Source organism: Ammospiza nelsoni, chromosome 5 (genome assembly GCF_027579445.1).
Source record: "Ammospiza nelsoni isolate bAmmNel1 chromosome 5, bAmmNel1.pri, whole genome shotgun sequence".
NCBI lineage: Eukaryota > Metazoa > Chordata > Aves > Passeriformes > Passerellidae > Ammospiza > Ammospiza nelsoni.
In genome coordinates this window covers 25,120,531-25,140,361 of record NC_080637.1, presented here as the reverse complement: position 1 = coordinate 25,140,361, position 19,831 = coordinate 25,120,531, and the positions used below count along the sequence as shown (strand labels likewise).

General features: G+C 37.4%; 1 protein-coding gene across 1 annotated transcript in view; it reads right to left on the bottom strand.

Annotated features, from left to right (window-relative positions):
• Window positions 1–4,388: 4,388 nt before the first annotated feature.
• TFEC (transcription factor EC) overlaps window positions 4,389–19,831 on the bottom strand; it is an 88,683-nt gene continuing 73,240 nt past the window's right edge. Inside the window, exons 7-8 of the mRNA XM_059472029.1 lie at window positions 10,505–10,652; window positions 4,389–9,580 (exon numbers count right to left, since the gene is read on the bottom strand). Coding sequence (XP_059328012.1) covers window positions 9,200–9,580; window positions 10,505–10,652 — 529 coding nt within the window. The 3' untranslated portion in view covers window positions 4,389–9,199. The remainder of the gene's footprint in view (window positions 9,581–10,504; window positions 10,653–19,831) is intronic.

Here is a 19,831-nt window from a genome sequence, read left to right as displayed (position 1 = left end):
TGAATCACTTGTCTCAGTTTGCTTGAGAACTTAGATCTCCAAAATGAAGTAATTCATAGCCTGTATTCAAACTTCAAACATCTGCTTCAGGAAATGGGCTCTGTAGGGAAAAGTCCAAATAGGCACATTTTTGCAAATATTTTAGTGTGTAATTTACTTAATTCTCTGTGTTACTTCACTGTTCAGAACACGACATGAGGCTGATGGTGGCAGTAATAATCATATTTTTCTTAATTATCCAAAAAATAATTTTGAAACTGTGAGCATGAACCCTTATTTAGAAGGAAACCTTCAGTTAGGCCAACATGCTCTTGATGAAAATATGGTCCCACCAGCAATGTTAACAGGCCACGAGCACCTCCTAGCAACAATAAGGGTGCCTGAATCCAACAACCATCCATTTTGGGACTTCAGGTCTGAGGGAATCAAATTTATTTCTTACTGGATTTCAATACACTGAGCATCAAAACTTAATTAGCTCTCCGAAGCAACAAGGCTTAAAGGGCAAATATGTTTATTTTACTCCCATGCCTGATAATTTTAAGATCAAGATATATAAAAACCCGATCTGGCCTTTTGAAATAATCACATAAATGCTTGTCACCAGTAATGTATTCACATTCCTGCCAAGCTACCAACATGTTAAAGCATGGACTGGTCTGGCAGGTTCACCTGGAGCTGCAGCTGCTCCCTGAGAAGCAGAAGGAGCTGATGCTCCTCACACTTCCACCAGCCTCTTAGGGAGGAAGAAGAGTGAAGAAGGGAGGGGAGAATATTTTTTATCTTTCAGAATGAGGCACAGTTTGAAGAGGGAGAAAATAATGTGAGAGGTGGGCAAGAAGGGGTACTCATCACTTCCCTACTGAAAGCTGCAAATACACTGAAATAAGCTCCCCTCTTTTCCTTTGGGAAGGGACAGGTTCTGTCAGAGCCCAGCGTGGTACTCCTCTGCCTACTTCTCAGGATGATATTTGCCCTTGAGCAGAGATCTTCCTTGGGTGTACCAAATCCCATTTGTGATATTTTGGGATCAAGGATGTATCTTCCTTTGTTTTCCATGCTCCTTAACTTCAGCTGTCTCATGTTTTGCTTTCACTTGCCTGAAGGATTCTCTGCCCACTGCAAAAGAGCAAGTCAAATTTAAAGTAATTTGGAGTTTAAATTTCCAAGTGGAGACACTGCCCCTTGGGTGCTCATTGCAGGAGCCAGTTCTCTGGTCCATGCTTAAAATTGACCATTCTTACTTTACTTTACAGTAAGTCTAAATTGCTTTTTGTCAGTTTGTTTTTATAGCAAGCTAGCTCTGTATATTAATGGTTCTACAGTAGAAACTATTTTCCAGAGGAAATGATGGAATGGTATTTCTGCAATTAGTTTTGTTATTGCCTTTATTTTCCAAGTGGCTCTGTATAAATACAATTTTATTTCTTTTTTTGAGGTTCCTCTCCCTAATGACTCGAGGTGCCCATGTCACAGAAAAATTAATTGATAAAAAGCTATAATGTTAAGTACTTTTAAGGTTGTCACATTATGTTTTGAAAAGAAATATTTCCTTTAACTCAACCTACTCCTGGAATAGTATGTAAAATACTTCATCTTACACAATTTTTTCAAATTTTGAGTATCAAACTTAAACAGTTTTGAATCTTTGGGAACTGAACACAGGCTCACTAGAAGTAAATTCGATGTACAAAAGTGTTTTTTCAGTAAAATGCTTAAAAAAAAAAAAACAACCAAAACTCCTGTTAAGCACCCTTAACAAAATTAATGTTCTCAGAGGGTTTGTAGGAGGGAGTGCTCTTGGTCTGAGATTTTGGCTGCCCTCTTGTTCAAATCTCCTTGGGCTCAGAAGTCTGGGAGGTCTGCAGAAGAGCTCAACTATGTTGCCAAATCCTGGCTTGTATCATGGGCCAATACCAGATTGTGTAATGTCAGTATTATACTTGCAGATTTTGAACCTGTTGGATGTCAGCAGGATTGAAAAGTGACCCAGCTCTGGATTTGAGGCAGGATGATTAGGAGCCCTGTGACCAGCCATCTGAAGAAGAAATCCAGGTGGAAAGTGAGACAGGGAGGAGATGTCCTTCCCTGGAGACATGGGACCATGGGCTCACCACCAGAGGCTCGTTCCATTTGAACCTTCTGGCAGGGGCACTGGTTGTAGAACAGAACAAATGCTGTCCCTGATGCCTCAGCTTCACAGACACGTGGTCCTGAGACATGCCACAGGTATGATTTTGTGGTGATTCAGGCCACATAAATGTTACATTCTAGAATTCTAGAAGCCTGAAAGTAAATTTCTAATCCAAGGAGTAGGTTTTAAAAATTCAAAAGCACTTTGAAGAGCCACTACTTTTTGAATTGCTCCTCTTTCACAAGCAAAACATCCATCTAGAAATATTTATGCATTGATTCCAGAAAATTAATAGATGTGATATCACTTGAATCAAGGTCCTTCACAGAAAACTGTTTATTGCCTCCTTTCACACAAAGTTTCCAGCAGTAATGTGGCTGCTAATGACAGCAATCTGTGGTGTGTAGCTTTCTTGACAACCTAGCATTAAAAAACAAAAAACCAAAAACAAAAAACAAAATAAACAAACAAAAAAAAAAACCCACCAAAAAAAAAAAAAACTCCACAAAATTTCAGTAACTGAAAATTAATATTTAAGTCCCTCCTGGAAATCAAAAGGAAAAGGTCTCAAGTCTATATCTAGGTGCTAATGCAAGGACTGATAGGCTTTCTAAGGAGGCAAGACAATTAAGATAATTTGCCAGTGAAATCTTTTGAGATTCAACCCTGATATATGCTGCTGTAAAATAGGAAAGTAAATATAAGAGTCAGGAAACTTCATGGCAGGTAACGATGCCAACAACTTAAAGTGAATGAATTAAATGAATGTATTGAACACAATCTTAGCACTTAAGTACATATGCTTAGACACAGGGATCTTATTTGGGCCAGAAAATGCAGTTTGGAGAGACTGAGATTTTATATATCAGTGATATTTGAAAAACAACTCACTGGTTATTTCTATGATTTGAGGCATTTCTCCCTCTTATACAAAGTGTTGTATTGAACTCATAAGCATATGAATCTCTTTGACTATACTACTGTTTAATCTGCCTCTTCATAACTCAGCTTCTTATTCCATTATAATGCTTGAGTGATTCACATGCAGTGTTTCCAATCCACTTTTCCTATCTTGTGAAACTTTTTAACGAAATGTTAGCATTTGCAGGCACCAGATGTTTTGACATAAGGAGAAGCAATATGTAAATTTTAATCCATGGTAGGAACAATAGCCTGGAGGCACCTTCTTCTTATTACATGAATCATATACTTAACCACAATGTGGTGGATTATATCAAAATCATCACCACTCTGAATATAGAACACTTGTCTTGTGGTTGCCAATTAATGAAACTGGTATATATTTAACTTGATGGGTACCAGTGATTTAACCAATAAGCCTTGGCATACTTCACTGCTGCAGTCTCCTTTATAATTAGACTTTTGATCTGATTATTATCACAACTTCATACATTTTCCTCTAATCTCCCATTGGCTGTCACCACAAATGATGCTGACATTAAATCTGTTTGTCTGTCAGTTGCAAACATCACTACTTTTAATCAAGCAGTGTAGCACATAGGGCTTATATGATCTCTGAAATAACTTCTGATTTTATTTTCTGTCATTGTTTATTTAATCATTAAGTCTCTGAGTCCAAAACAGGATAAGCATTGGCTTTCTACAAAGCAAAGTGGGAGCTTTCAGTCCCTTCACAAAGGAGCTGAGTATCTTTTATGGTCAAATCCTAAGTACATAATAAATATGGAAAAAAGCAAAGCTTCTTTCCATAGATAATCACTGAACTTTAAATAATATTTATAATAATATTCAATTTTAATATGGATAGGGGTGTCTTAATTATTTGAAAAAATAAAGAGACTGAAGAAATCTTTAGTACAAATAAAATGTTTATCTGATGTACACAAAAAAATGAGCACTGTTTTACATGAAATGATAAACTATTGCAAAACTAGCTGAAATTTGTATTACTAGTCAACAACTTTTGCATCATTTCATGCACAGAAAGCACCAAATATCTTCTAAAGAAGGCAGCACTTCTGGTATTAGAAATTCAAAATGAAATCTGAATCCTTAACTAACTTCCTTAAGTGAGTATCTTTAAGTGCCAAATGTACCTAATTATCAGCTTTAAAAAATGTTTTACATCTTAAAATACAATATTCTGTTTATCCTAGATTGTCTAGGGAACATCTAGTACATTAAAAGGTTTTTGTAGAGCTTCTTAGTGATTTAACTGATATCATCATGCCTGCTAGCAATTTTGCAACATTCTGAAAACACTTTCCATAAATCAAAGCCTTAGCAGCAGGAATAAGCAGATGGCAGGAGACCATATTAAAGAATGTATCAATTATTTTTATTAATGGGATGTTACTGGATCATGATGTATCATAATAGACTAAATGTTTAGCTGTTGTGAAGTATTTTGTCTGTTAGGTATCTCAGATGTTCTTACTGGATGTTGCTAGATTGCCTTTTGGTGGCCTTTTTGAGGGTCTGCACAGGGAAGTTTCACGAGGGACATGAAAAAGATGTTTTCATTTCAGTCCTTTAATTATATTCATACAATAAACATAAAATGCCCGCAAGTATAAAATGTAATTGTAAAAAGATTGCATATATAGTATGTAATAAAGTACATTCTGTCTGCATATAATGACTTAGAAAACAAGATACTATATGGTTAACAATGAAAAATAGCAATTATTATAAAAATATTCTACAGTCTCATAATAGCAATGTAAATGCCTTTACTTATCTAAGAGACTTAACATAATTTAAAATTACAATAATTTTACATCCTCCATTTATATATACAGTTCCATTAAATTCAGAAAGCATTATAATATCAATGTTCTTATTAAGATTAAGCAACTGAATTATATTTAGTTATTTTATTATATAAAGCAACTGTGTTTCTGTTTGTTAAAACTGTTTGCACTTACTGTACCTTTTCATACTATCCATGCTGTGCACAATGAAATAATTTAGTTTTATTTTCTTAGAGTAGCATCTAGATCCATGACATGAATTAAACAGGATGTTAATATTTCAACTCCCTTTCCCTTTGTGCAATTATGAGTCTGCTGTTTTGTGGATTCTGTAGGAATATGTCCACCAGCTTTGAACAGCTGTTACTGAAAACAAGTAATAACTCCTCATTTAATACATCTTGACAAAAATAGCCAGTTCTTCTACCCCCTACCCTGCTTGAGGTCCAGATCCGCAAGACTTCAAATTCTTTTCTAGGCCCAGAGCCACAGGCATATTATGCATCTCTTTAATGAGATTTCACTAAACAGATCTCTGCTGGAAATAACTAGAAGTTTTATTTTTCTTGCACCACAACTCAGCCCAATAAAACTTGCATGGACAGCGAAGAAATTCTGCCTGACAGAAAATGTCAGGATTTGGCCCTGTATTTATGAAACCCCTTTCCTCTGCAGAAGCTGGCAGGGCTGGGCTTGGCTCTGCCCTAGAAGTCCTCTCAGCTTCACAGCATGGTTTCCAAGCCTGGGGTGGGAGAGGGAGTGTTTACTCCAGAAAGTCTGGGATGTGACTACCAGCACATGCATCTCCTAAATACCTTCAGCAGCGTCTCTTAATTCCCAGAATGTCCTAGTCTGGTTTTGCAGTCTGTACCACCATTTAATTTCAAGGGTGAGCCTGTAACCCAGGTTATAATTATTAGTTGAAATACTAATTATGATGACTTCCTACTAGAAAAAAATGCAATTTTGGTGAAATGACATTGCCATAGTAAACACCTAGGAGGGTTGATGTATTTATTTTTTTGGGCAAGGGAGCTGGGGGTTTTGTGTGCAGGAAGACAGCCTGAATATGTTCAATGATAGATGCAATACAGTGCCTTGCAAAAAGAGCATTGACTATCTTAAGTTTCTCATGCAAGGACAGAGAGAAAAATTTTGGTGCCCTAGACTGAAGTAATTGTCAGAAGAATGAAAATCAACTTTAAAAAATTTAATGGATGCACTATAATTTTTTTTAGAACAGTGCTTATAAAAGTGATGAAATTCAGGATGTTATTTAAAGTCAGTATTGTTCAGAAGTATGGTCTAACTCACATGTAAAAGTTCAATGGGAAAATCATGTAATACATTCATATTTAATTTCTTTTTCTCCATTATGAGCAATCCACATTGGTGTATTTAAAACTAATGTAGTAGAAACTGCAGTACAAGGACAAATGGCATTTGATATTAACCAAATAACACTTCCTTTCATCTGCTGAAATGGACAATACTCATACCAGGCTAGACATAATATGGGCATAAAGGTTACTTTTAATTCATCATGTTTTGTATTCAGATATCAATATTAGCAAGTGTCTTTGACGAAACTATGACAAAGTGATTCCTCTTTTATTTAACCCAATTAAAATGGTGGTCCGTCCTATATCCAGTTATCTTTGGTTAATACTTGCTTGTCTTTCTGATATGCTATAAAAACAAAACAAAGAAAAAGTGCAAAAAACCAGAAAAAAACAAAACAAAACAAAAAACAAAACAAACAAACAAAAAAAAACAACGAAAAACCCCACCCCAAAGACCCCAAAATAAAAAAGCTAAAGCAAACCAAACAAAAAATTAAAAAGACAAACAAAAACACCAAACCAAAACAAAAGAAAATTACCAGGACATGTCTGTTTTCTGGTTTTTTATCCATGAAGTGTGAGTGTATCAAAGCCTCTTCTAATTGTCAGGTCTGTGCTTACACATCACCTTACATCCAAGTAGTTTGCACAAGCTCATAGAAAACCTTGAGATTCCTAAAATTCTAAATATTCTTGTGAAATTGGACGCACCATCATCTTTCATAGCCATCTGAGTGTGATTTATTATCCAGCTGCTAATTTTCCAATTATGAAACTCTTGTTTCAATTATGACCCTGCCAGGGATGGTCAGGCATGTGCTATGGCCTAGCAGGAACACAAACCTCACAAGGAATGTTAGGAGGGCCAAGGTACCAATAACAAAAGAGGCAATGGTAAGAAACAATTGCTCTGGTTTTGGATAGTATGTTTTTAAAAACTTAAAATGTTCATGCAAAAAGTGATCCACTGATCTCTTACTATTTCCAAACCTGTGACACTTCTGAAGTGAGGTAGGCTCAGTGACAGCAAAATTAATACATATTTTTGAGACATATTTTGAATCATTACAGAACTCCTGTGGTGGTTTCAGCTGGGGTAGAGTTAATTTTCTTCACAGTGGCTAGTGTGGGGCTGTATTTTGGATTTGTGCTGGACAGATATATTTTTGTTAGTGCTGATCAGGGCTTACACAGCCAAGGCCTTTTCTGCTTTTCATGCTGACACACTGGCAAGGAAGTTGGGGGTGCATGGGAGGCTGGGAGGAGACACAGCCAGGACAGGTGACCCCAGCTGACCGAGGGATATTCCACACCAAATCCCCCAATGAGGGGGATTCCATGTTCCATATTCCATATCAAATCATAAAGTGGGGGAAGCAGGAGAAAGGGGGGATGTTCAGAGCGATGGCATTTGACATCCCAAGTCACCATTAGGTGTGATGGGGCTCTACTGGAGATGGTGGAATACCTGCCTGCCCATAGGAAGCAGTGACTTAATTCCTTGTTTTGCTTTGCTTGTGTGCATGGCTTTTGATTTCCCTATTAAACTGTCTTTATCTTAACCCAAGAGCTTTCCAGATTTTACCCTTCCAATTCTCTCCCCAGTCACTCTGGCAGCTGCATGAGGCTTGGTTGCCACCTTGGGTTAATCCATAACTACTCCCTAGTGTGATCTTTTGGCTTTGATTGAGGAAGAGCTATGAAGAACCTGTTTCAGTTTGTATTCCTATGTTTTAATATTACAACTGGAATGATTGCACTTAATGTTCTTTAGGCGTGTACATCACTCTCCAGAAGGTATAGAAGTGAGTTTTCTGAATGCCCCCTCCTAGCCAGCTGGTTATGAGAGGCAGTGCATCACATCAGTGTTTCTGAATATTGCCTTCAGTTTGACAAGTCTTCCTTTCAAGCTTTTCTGCAGGGAGTCCAAAGCCAAATATGAAATTAAATTCTTGTTTAGAGTGCATGCAATGGGAACCTTGTAATTTCCCTCTGCTTCCAAGTGGATCAAAAGCACATGCACAGATAGAGTCCCTTTGCAAAAGCCTCACTGTGCTGTCAAAGGACACTGAAAGCATCATCCAGCAGCCCAGTATTGTATCTGAATTCCAATTTCTTCCATATAAAAAAGGACACAGTTTGAATATTCCTGGAATAAATAGCTGACATAGCACTGTCACAAGTAGTGCTTGTTTTAAATTGTGCTAAATGTAACGTGGAGTGTCTGTGCTGTCTTGTATACCCACACAGTCTTTCTGCTGCAATGCTGTGTCTTTTTCTGTCTGAATTCATTTGAATCACTGTCATTGCATTAGTTCCCAGTTTTCTTCTGTCATTAAAATAGATATTTAAAAGAGTGTCCTTTTCCAACAAAAGAAATAAAAAAACCCCAAAAAACTAAAGGCATTCCATAGAAATCTTAATGGATTTTCTCCTTTTAAAGAGAAGCCCACACAGTTTAAACTTCATGCTTGTGTGAAAGCATTACCATCTGACATTTTTAGATTTTAAAACCTGTAACATCTCTACAGTTCCCAGATTAAATACTTTTCTGTTGCTTCAAATTCTGTAGAAGTTTTAGTTATAAAAAAAGAAAAAGAAATTAGCAAATTACTAAATCTCATATTTGTATCAGAGAAATGTGTGAAAAGAGTTTGAATACAGTTTTGCAACATGGGCATTCCTTTTTGGTAACCATTTTCATAGTACTGATAAAAGTCATGAGGTGATAGTAAAAATATTCCCAGTGAAGAGAGATTTATGCAAATGTTGGCTGTGAACAGAGGGTGAATTTGGGGCACAGTGATATGGGTTCATGTCCATCTTATTTTCCTGCGAAGTAAGGGCTGATTGAAATCCTTGTCATGTAGTAATTGATTCTTACACTGTCTCTCCTTGTAGGTATTTAAAATAAGAGCAAACACCACGCTTTCGTTTAACTAAGTCTTTCAACAAACATATAGAGAAGTATGAGACCCTTTCTGCTTTTATAAATCATCTCCATCATCTGTGCTGAAGCTGCTTCTCCTGCTGCTCTCTTTTGATGCAGCTGGAGATGTGGAGGACAAGAGTGGGTCTGTTCCAAATGGTGACACTGTGTCGTCCAATAAAATCTCCTCTAGCCGTTGTTCCTCTTTCAAAGCTGCGCTGAAGGACAAATCCGTGAAGTGAGAAAGGGGATCAGAAAAGGCTGTAGATCCATCGCAGACATCAGAATTTTGTCCATGTACCAGAGGCATTTGTTGAGAATAGTCTACAGAGTTCTCCTCTGGGTAAGACTGATGCTTGATGACTTGTGCTGCTAAATCGACAGCACTGAGCGAAGACATGACCGGAAGGCCGTGTGCACGTGCCTGGATCTCCAGTTCCTAACATTTCAAACAAAAATAATTAGACAGCAATTTTAAAAGAGAAAACAGTCCCTTCAGAACAATTGCAGAAAGTATACAAATCATGCATCATGCATGAAAATTTATTATATCTGTTGCCCAGTGGTGAGATTAGATTTTAAAATAATAAAATTTTTATTGAAGAAAATTTGTCAAGTGTTTTTATATTCCTTTTTGTCATTAAGCAACTATTCTATGGGAGCAGAAGAGGTAGACAGCCTCTCTAAAACCATTGCATACTGAATCCAATGAAGGTAGCAGAAAAATTTTGCAACTTGATAGTTCATTATAAAACTGTTATCCAGAGAAAAAGAAGATTCTTTAGTTGATAATGCTAATATTATACATATATATAAGTAAATCAACATATGTAAGATGATCCGTTTTATATCTACCTATCTACCCATCCCATTTCCATAGGTGTGTGTCTATGTTAGAATATTGCTTTTTAAGACATGAAGGGCTATGTTCTACCTCTTAGTGTCAAAAGCAGACATAACATAAGACAGTCTTTTACTGGGGAGCCTAATGCATTAAATACTTTGAAAGGGAAAATTAAAATACTGAAGGGAACTTTGTGACCAGTATTGATTTTTGATTTTTGGCTGCAGAAATATGCTTATTTCCTTTTTTTTTTTTTTTGTCTTTGTTTCTAACACATGAAACTGTTTGACCAAATACTTTACTACTTTTCCACTAGTTACTTTATGCAAAGTATAATTATCAAAGAAATTTCCTAGAAATCTAAAGAATACACCCTCCCCAATATACACAGAAATAAAAAGGCAAAGTCAATTTATTTTTAATAAACGTAATTTGAGGAAAAATTATATAGATTAACAAAATTTAATGGGGGACAAATACTGAGAAAGCTTTGCAGTTCATGGCAACGCTTATACAAACCTGAATTCGGAGCAGAAGTCTTCTGTTAGCATGCTCTAATTTCTTCTGCCTGTGTTCTAATTCTCTGGCTCTCTGTTGTTCTTTTTGTAGCCACTTGATGTACTCCACCGATGCTTTTAAAATAGTTCCTTTGTTCCAGCGCATATCACTGCAGAATGTAGAGATAACCTTTTCACAATTGTGCATGTCAGCAGAATTCATAAGAACTTACAAAATCTTTTACATTAATATGAAATAATGATTTACATGACTATTATTCACTCTTAGATATTATTGCTTCTGAATGGAAATTTTAATAGAATAGTTAAGAAGCCCTTATATAGTAAAATTAATCCCAGAATGAAAATAAGTGTCAAAAGAAAGTAATAAAGTGACTTTTTGTGGGAAAGCTAAATGCAATATCATGATTCTACCATTACAGTTTTTATATTTTTAGTGAAAATTGCTTTTATTATTAACTCCGAGATTAAAATCTATGTGCAGTATTTCTGCATTAATGAACTAGGAAATATACATTACTGAGAATTTAAGCCTAAATTTTTAAAGATCATTTTGAATATACTACTTCTTTTACCTGACTTACTAATGAGGTTGCTTTTATGCTTGTAGAGAAAAAAATGATCTGTGCTGAATGCCGCTCCTCATTGATGACAGATCAGAAAAATCACACTTTCATAACCATAATGACTAGGGAATGACAAAAATCATGTTCAAAAATCTTGAAACAATTTAAAAAACAAGTTAAAATCTACAGCTACATGCAGACCTCAACTCAAAATAAAAGCTTTGCAAAACAATTAGATTAATCCTGTGCATCATTCAGGAAATCATGGTTTGACTTCCAGCTTACAAGCAGCCTCACTAGCAACAGAACACTTGTTCAAATTAAACTGTACAACACTTTCATGTATCCATTTATCAATCATACCTTCCTTTAAGTAAGGTCTTGGAACAATAATGAATTCTGCTAAAAATTTTTAATTTCTAATAAATTTCAGTATTTTATGATACAGGATGGGTTCACTGCATTAAACATGAAGTTAAATGGGCTTTATCCAAACTATTTCACTGCAAGTTGCTTAGGCTGAGCAGAAAGTTGGTCAAGCTTCTGGTCCCAAACCAACACAAAGCTGTTTTAAGAGCAAGTAGGAATCTGATGTTGGGAAGGACAAGCATTTTTTAATACCTCTTCTAAAGACGTATATTTACATGCTGTCATTTATGGAGGAAAAAAAATATGCCCAGCTATTATCACCTTCCCTTATTCATAGAATCATAGAATATCCTGGGTGGGAAAGCACCCATCAGGATTAGTGAGTCCAACTCCTGGCCTTACACAGGACACCCCAAGTCACACCATGAGCCTGAGAGCATTGTCCAAACACTTCTTGAACTCTGCAAGGCATGGAGCTATAACCACTTCCTTGGAGAGCCTGTTCCCAGTGCTCAGCTACCCACCTTTTCCTGATTTCCAACCTAAACCTCCCCTGACTCAGCCTCATGTCATTTCCTTGATTCCCATCACTGGTCACAAGAGTGAAGAGATTAGTGCCTGCCCCTCCACTTCCCCTTATGAGGCTGAGCACCTTTAGAGATTTCTGCAGTGATTTATCTCCTGAAGGTATAGTGCAAAAGCCAGGCAAGTACAGGATTTAGGGACCCAGACCACCCAGATTTTCCAGAGGCTTTACCATGGACAAAACTTTATGGGGCTGATAACTTTAAAACACTAAGAAGCAAATGCAAAATTAGTTGTAATAAAGCATCACAGTGTTTAACCATGCCACAGAGTTCAGGTAATTTTCTAAAGATTTGGGAGTAACATTTTTTTTTTGATCCAAGAGTGCTCAAATTCAAATGTCAGTTATCTCTGGACAACACACAAACTGTGAGGCTCCTGAACACAGGGACCTGGCCTCCTCTCAGTGCTGCAGGCCAGAAATGCACAGCTTTTGGGATTAAAGGCTGAGGACGTCAGAGAGAAAATAATTGTTGTCTACAACCCTACTGTCTTAGGTATGTATTCTGATTTAGATATGATTGCCTGGTCAAAAAGGCTAGAGCAGAGGTGGGACTGGGAGCCAAGGGCAGCATACATCTCTCCCATGATGGCTGAATCATCTCTTGGCAGTGCCTCCGCCTTCTCCTTCCTGTCCCTGTCCCTCTTGAGCAGGTGAGAGGACAGAATTTCTTGCCAGCATCCCACAGGCACCCTCCCAGGAGAGGGCATTCTCCTCTCAAATGGCTTACCTAGGTTAAACTGTACTGGTTAAGGAAGCTTTTAGTGTGCATATTTTCTGGACAATCTTTCACTGCCATCACCATGTCACAGTTTCATTTCCACCTCACCGTTTTAGAAAGTTAGGTAAAAATACTGAGAGGTCTCTGCTTATGACTAAATTACAGTGGAGTTTGAAAGGCAGTAAAGGGTCTGTCTGTCTATGCCAGACCACTCATGAATAAAGAAGCTACATAAAATAAATAAAGTTAGCAGGACAAGAACTTTTCAGACAGGGATTCTCCACTGCCATCTCAGATATGAGCTATATATGCTAAATGGAGAAACACAGTCTGCCTTGACAAGGAGGTTAGTCTCTAATAAGTGCTAAAAACAAAACTAAGACAGGTTTGAACTGATGGTCCAAACCTAAAGATATAGTACTATGAAATCAGAAATAAACCCCTAGCTGGAAAAATGGAAATAATTGAGGAAATGTAACAGCAGCAGAAAAAAATGAATATACCACACATTTAGAAAATATATCATAGTGTTTTCATGAAAAAAAATTAATGAATTCAAAATTAGACAAAATTATTTTTGCTTGATTTTTCTGATTGACATATGAATAAGTCATATGTTCATTACTGTTTTTGGAACATTTTTGGATTAAATTAATTCATGTTACACTTAATATCATCTTGTGATATGGCTTATTTTTAGTTCATGTTTCCTTGATAGTTTTAGTTTTTATTTCTTTGGCAATTTTTTTCATAGTTTTGAATAAATCTTCACTGAAAGATTAATGCCTGGATTCAAACTGCCAGAGAGATGGACCTGGTCAGCTTTTGCATGAGATACATATGGATAGATATCTCTTGTGGTAATATTTACAGATCTGAGAGGCAAAACTCTAATGGAGAGTTAGGATAAAAAGCAGAGGTACTATTGTTATTTAAGAGACTGTTCTTTAACTGGTGTACACATGTGTATGTGTCTGTGCATGTGTGTGTACCCCACATATGGTTCTACATCACTTCTCATATGTACAAACACTGGTTAAATGAAGAATATTGAACCTATTGAACCTATTCTTCTTAAATGAAGAATATTGAACCTTCCAGTGTTCGAAGGCAACATAGCAAAGGAACAGCTGATCACCTTAGAAGTTAACATGTATTTCACTCTATGTCTCTCTTTACCAGGACCTAAGGAACATCCTGGAGGTGTGTGTGCTGATTCTGCATCACAGGCACTCTTCACTCATTGCAGCCCAGGGACAGCAGCCACAGGACAGTGCTGCAGAGCAGCAGAGGCTCTGTGCAGATGTGCAGGGCTGGCAGAGCAACAATGCAACTGGCGAGGATGAAGGCAAATTTGGGCTGGTAAAGGTGAGATTCCTGCATACCAATAATCTGAAGTGCATCTAGCTCTACAGACCAGGCAGGCAAGCAGATTCATCTATGATGGGAAGAAAAAGCAACTCAACATTTGAAAATTGATTAACTCAAAGCACAAGAAGTGCATTAGAGGAATTCAGAATTTCTCTGATCAGTTATTTGGTTTCTGTTATTTCTCTGAAAAAAATGAATTCTAAATTGGGTGTAAATAAAACTACCTGAAAAGTTATAAAAATGTCACTTGGAAATCGTAGTTTTTGCTTTTTAGAGATTTGTTGATTGCACTTAGAGATTAAAACTGAAATGAAAAGCCCTACAAAGACATTTTTAGAACCCTTAAAAATTGAGGAATCACTAGCAGTTGTTACTAATTTAATTGGAAGTTTCTGTATGAAAACAGACAAAATACTTGCATTCCTAACTGTTTTGATTCTAAAAACTTAGCCATAGATCTACTGATTGTAGTGGTTTGACCAGGAAGAAGTGGGAATTCTGGGATGCTGTGGTCAAACCAATGGGTGCTTAGATTTTGATATTGGCACCTGGTGTAGCCAGTGGGTTTTTGGACACACCTCTGAGAAAACACAGGGGTTAAAAGCAGAGCTTCGGGCCGGGGAGTTTCTCTTGGGACTTCGAGGGAGGGAGGTCAGATCTCCCTCCCCCGTCCAGCTGCTGCTGCTGGGCCAGGGAGGGGCAGCCATGCGGTAGGCCTGGGCCTGGACAGACATGGGGGGTGAGGAGGCCCTGGAGGATGGAAGGGTGGAGGAGCCCCAGGAGACATCGGGCAGCCATCCCCCCCCAGAGACAGATAGAGAGAGAGAGAGAGAGAGTGCAGCCTGTGTCGTTACCTTGAAATTCAGTAAACATGTGCTGGCAGCAGGCAGCCCAGCTGAGGAGATGGGGGGGGTGCAGCCAGGAGTCCAGCCGCCTGGAGGAGTTTTTAACCCTTTTTGGACAATGAAAACCTTACAGAACATTAACCTTCCCTAGACGAGGGATAAGAGTGGAGGAGGACAGAGGAAATGAGTGAGTGATGAAGGTCTGGACCAGAGAGAGAGTGAGAGATGTTTGAAGAATGGAGAAGATGGAGTGGCATTTTATGCTGGACTCTTTTGTGTAGCCATGGACGGAGCCATGTTTCCATGAGATACAGAGACTGAGTCCAGGGGGAGAAATGTCCCAGTGCCAGAGAAGATTCAGTGTGGGTACCCCTCGGCCCCAGGGGGTATATAAAATATGGGGGGGACAGATGTCCCAAAGGTGAGATACTGTGCTTTTCTGGAACTGGACAAAGCATCCTTAAAAAGACAACGCTGGAAGCAGCCCTGGTTCCTGTTCGGTGGTGAGAGCACCGGAACAAGGACGGAAGAGGCCACCACGACACATGGAAGGACTCCCTCTCCTCTTGAGGAACTGAAAGTCTGAGCAATCTAAAGGGTGGTGCTGGACCCAGAACTGGTGATTTTGGAAGATGTATTGTATTGGGAATTTAGGGGGGAGGATGAGGAGAGTGTTTTTGTGAGGTTTTAATTTTCCTTGTGTTTTCTCTTTCTTTTGTGGGTAGTTTAGTAATTGTTTTTGTAGTTTAGTTAATAAACTTTTCTTTATGTTTAAGCTGGAGCCTGCTTTGCTTATTCCTGGTCACATCTCACAGCAGACACCGGGGAGAAGGTGTACTCATGGGGGCTCTGGCTTTGCCAGGCCCAAACCATGACACTGATCTTCAGATATGGCAGGAATTCTTTTTTTCATTTTGATCTTTCAGTTCTATTAATTTGCTTTGGTCTGGATTTTTTTGGTATTCAGTGTTTTTCTGTTGTTGCTTTTTTGGCTTTTTTATTTTTCTTAATCATGATTTTTATTAAATGCATGTGTGGCACCATCCAGTAAATTCTGAAATACATGGGAAATTTTATATTCAAGCCAAGTCCTTTGAGAGCAGTAAGATGTTTTGCCAGTCTGGTCATGAGAAATTATGTAAAGGAGGATTGCTTCTTTCTTCCTGTGTGTCCATGTGGTAATTTGAAGTTTCTAGCAATCCACAGATATGTCAGTGAGTTTAATTAACAGAGGCCAATCAAAAATAATAAGATTTTTATGGAAAATTTTAAAAAAAGTAAAAAACACATTATGTTTCATTAGTCTCTGAATCCTGTCTCCTCTTTATCATCTGAATCTCTCTAAAAATCTCAAATGCCCAGAACAAAACATGTAACTCTCACCAAGCAGTTTCCTATATTGGATAAACAAAACATGGAAAAGAGACTGATCTTCAGCTCATTCCATTATTTACTTTGTTGCAGGCAAAGGAGCTTCACTAGTTTAGAGAAGTTGAACTCCTGTAGGAAGGATGGGAGCACGTGGCTATCTAAGATTAGAACTAATTAGTAAAAGCAGTGTTTGAGAGAGTGTGATAGGTACAGAGTTTGCCAGACACAGGCCAGTTACTAATAACAAATACATTTGCAAAGCTGAAACTGTTTGCAGAACATTTCTCTCCCTGTTTCTGAGAAATTAGCTTTAAACTAAAGAAATTTGCTCAAAGAAGTGCTTGGAAGGACTTTGTACTTGTTTTGAGGACTTGCACAATTGCAAAGTGTTTTATTCTGAATGAGGCAGGAAATTTCCACTTTATAACAGCATGAGTGTACACAAGCTTTCCTCTGCAAGGAATGTGTCTGTGCTGGCTGCTAGAGGGTCTGTCCAGAGGCAGCACAGAGGTCAGGCACTGGTATGTGCAGAGAGCAGAAAGGAAAGAGTGAGAGCAGCCCACTACTTCTGCCCAAATTCTCAGCAGTTCTCTTAACATTCCAGCTCTGCAACATTAATAGAATTCTTTTTTCTCATTTAGCTTTCTGGGAATTTAAGTCCAACTACCATTAAACTGTTCTTGTGTAGGCATTGCCAGACTCCAATCACAATAAGGAATCCTGTTAACCACCTAAAAGGTGGATTCTGGAAGGCTGAACACAAATAGAAAGGCAGGTATAATTAAAAGGAGCAGGTTATGAGTTTTTCAGCAAAATATGGCTGAGTATTTCTGGCATTTTTAAATTCTATTTTTGAATTTTGTTCTTTAAAACCAATTTGCATTTCTGAATCATCTAGCACTTGGATATCTAAGCATTGAAAGTTAAACAAAAGAGTCATAGTTCTTTGTAACTTACACTTATCTTCATTTTCTAATGCTGATGAAGTGAACTTAAAACACCCATTCATTTATGTAATGTAATCCACACTTTTCATCATTAAATTAAGAAAAAAATAAAAAAATGAAAAGATTAGGGGTTTAATCCAGTCAAAAGAAAGTCCCTGCAGAAGCTCTGCAGGAGCCAAACAAGCTCACTACATAACCAACAAAACAAAAGTGAAATAAAAACCCTACACAGCACTTCTAAGAAATATAAATCACAAAAGGTTTCCAAATGGCATAAAAATGTCCTTTTCTGTTTCTGATTCTGAATGTAATCTTCTTGAAGCAAGCCATCTGGGACAGGCATGCTAACCACAATGGCTTAGTTATAGTAGTGTTTGCTCTTCAATGCAGAGGCTGATTTTCTTCCCTGTCATTAGTCTAAGCATCAGTAAGCTTTCTCCTTTTACAACTAAGTTTCAACTTTAAGAGGAATCTTCTGAAATCAATATGAGGCAAAAATGCTATGTGTGATAAAATGTTACAGATAAAGTATGGTAAGCCATGATAAATCTCTTTCTTTCAAAGCAGAGGGGGCAGACTGGGGGCACAGTAAGGTGTTGTGAAGTAAAAAGCAAGAACTGAAAGAGAGAATAAGGATGCTGAGTTATGATTTGGCAAAACAAGACCATACCAAAAGGTAATAATAATGTTGATCTGCTCAGCCAATAAAAAAATTAATGTTTTGTTTATATGTTCAAATGAATATGTTTCTGCCTAAAAATACAAATACCAAAAAAAACCCAAAACCACTACTTACATTTCTTTGAATTCATTTATCCTTGCACTAAGCTATAGCAAAATTGTATTGCAAACTGGTTTTTCAAAAGTCCTGCAGGTTTTGATGCCTTTTTTTTTCTTAGCACCAACTTAAAAGCTTTTCAGTAGGCCTATTTTCCAAAGGAATACTGATTATCAGCCTTTTGAAGACAGCAGCCTTCAAAATGTGAGATACTGAAGTTCACCTTGTGCCTTTGTAAACATAAACCACTCTGGGTCTAGTCACACTGCTCAACTCAGTCATGGGTTTGCAAACTAAAACAAGATAAGGCAATGATTTCAGAGTCTATACCTGAAACTTTTTCATCAGGCAGAAACACCAAAAACTGAGGGTGAAGTCCATCATCCACTTACTGAAGCAAAACTGCAGGTCCAGGTAAATCATTTTAAGAAAAGCTTAAATGATTACTCTAGGTATTAATGTTTTGATTAAGTTCACAAAGTCAACCTGAATCCACACCAAAACATGTAGGTGAAACACCTTTATAGGCAATCAAAAAGTGCAACTGCAATTTTTACCCCATGCCCATCTCTAATTGCAGCATTTCCAGTTTCTATTTTTGCTTTATAGCTGCAAACCAACAGTGCCATCCACTGTTTTTCTGAGAAATCTTTCAATTACTTCCCCATTGAATACAGAAAGATGCACCAGCAAAATTAAAACACTTCTATCAGTTTCTGCTTGCAATGGATCACATGTCCAAAACTTTAGGTACTTAAGGTGTTTTTTAATTCAGTTTTAACACCTAATTCCATATTAATAACAAAAATCATGCCCATTTATCCAGTCTTTGGTGGATGCTACAGAAGGCTCTGAGTTTGTGAATTCTCTAAAATGGATGCAGTATGTTAACTTTCTCTCTGGTGGCTTCACTTCAAATAAAGCCAACCTTCTACTTGTGTAAGCCTCACACAGCTTTGTATTGTTGCAGAAATCCTTAATGTAATCAAAAGTTTCTTGGTCTTAAGGTTAAAAAAGCTGAAATATCAATAGATGTTTTCATTTGGAGTATCATGCACATCTGTATTGACATGCAAATTACAAAGACAAAATCTGTATAATCAATTTTATGCAAGTTACAATCATGCTGCTGCATTGTCTTAAGTCTTCCCTGAGTGACAAGAGAAATCTAAGGCTAAAGTTCTGCATTAAAAATCACTCTGAATTGTTATTGTTAATCCTGCAATGGGCTTTTCTCCAAGGCAGCTTTTTTTCTGCTGATGACAAATATAAGCTTTAAGGGAATGCACATATAGTTCAAGAAATATGCATTTTGTGTTTCTGTAAGTATATGCATTAGTATAAAATGATATTATTATAGCAATTATAGCAATTATTACTTTTATCCTTGCATTTTAGGACTGGTGCTTTCCCTGCAATGAGTTGAGGACTTTTGAAAAATGCTCAGTCTACAGACTCTTAAATTGATTCTTTTTTTCTCTTAGTCTGAGGGCAGACAGTGGCAACATAAATTTTGTGTTTTCCCACTAGAGGGCCATGGCAAGAGCTGAAAGGACCACTACTTCCTTCCCCTGAGATACCACACAACTGTGCTCAGGGACAGAGAGATGGACTTTCTGTTGGTTGGCTTTGTTTGTTTGTTTGTTTGTTTGTTTTCCCTTTAAGTGGCAGTTTCTCTTAAACACCCTGAAATTGCTTTCATATTATTATGCTTTCACATAAGTTTTTCAACAGGCACAAAAAATCTGTCAAAGGTTTGTTATTTCAGCAGCCT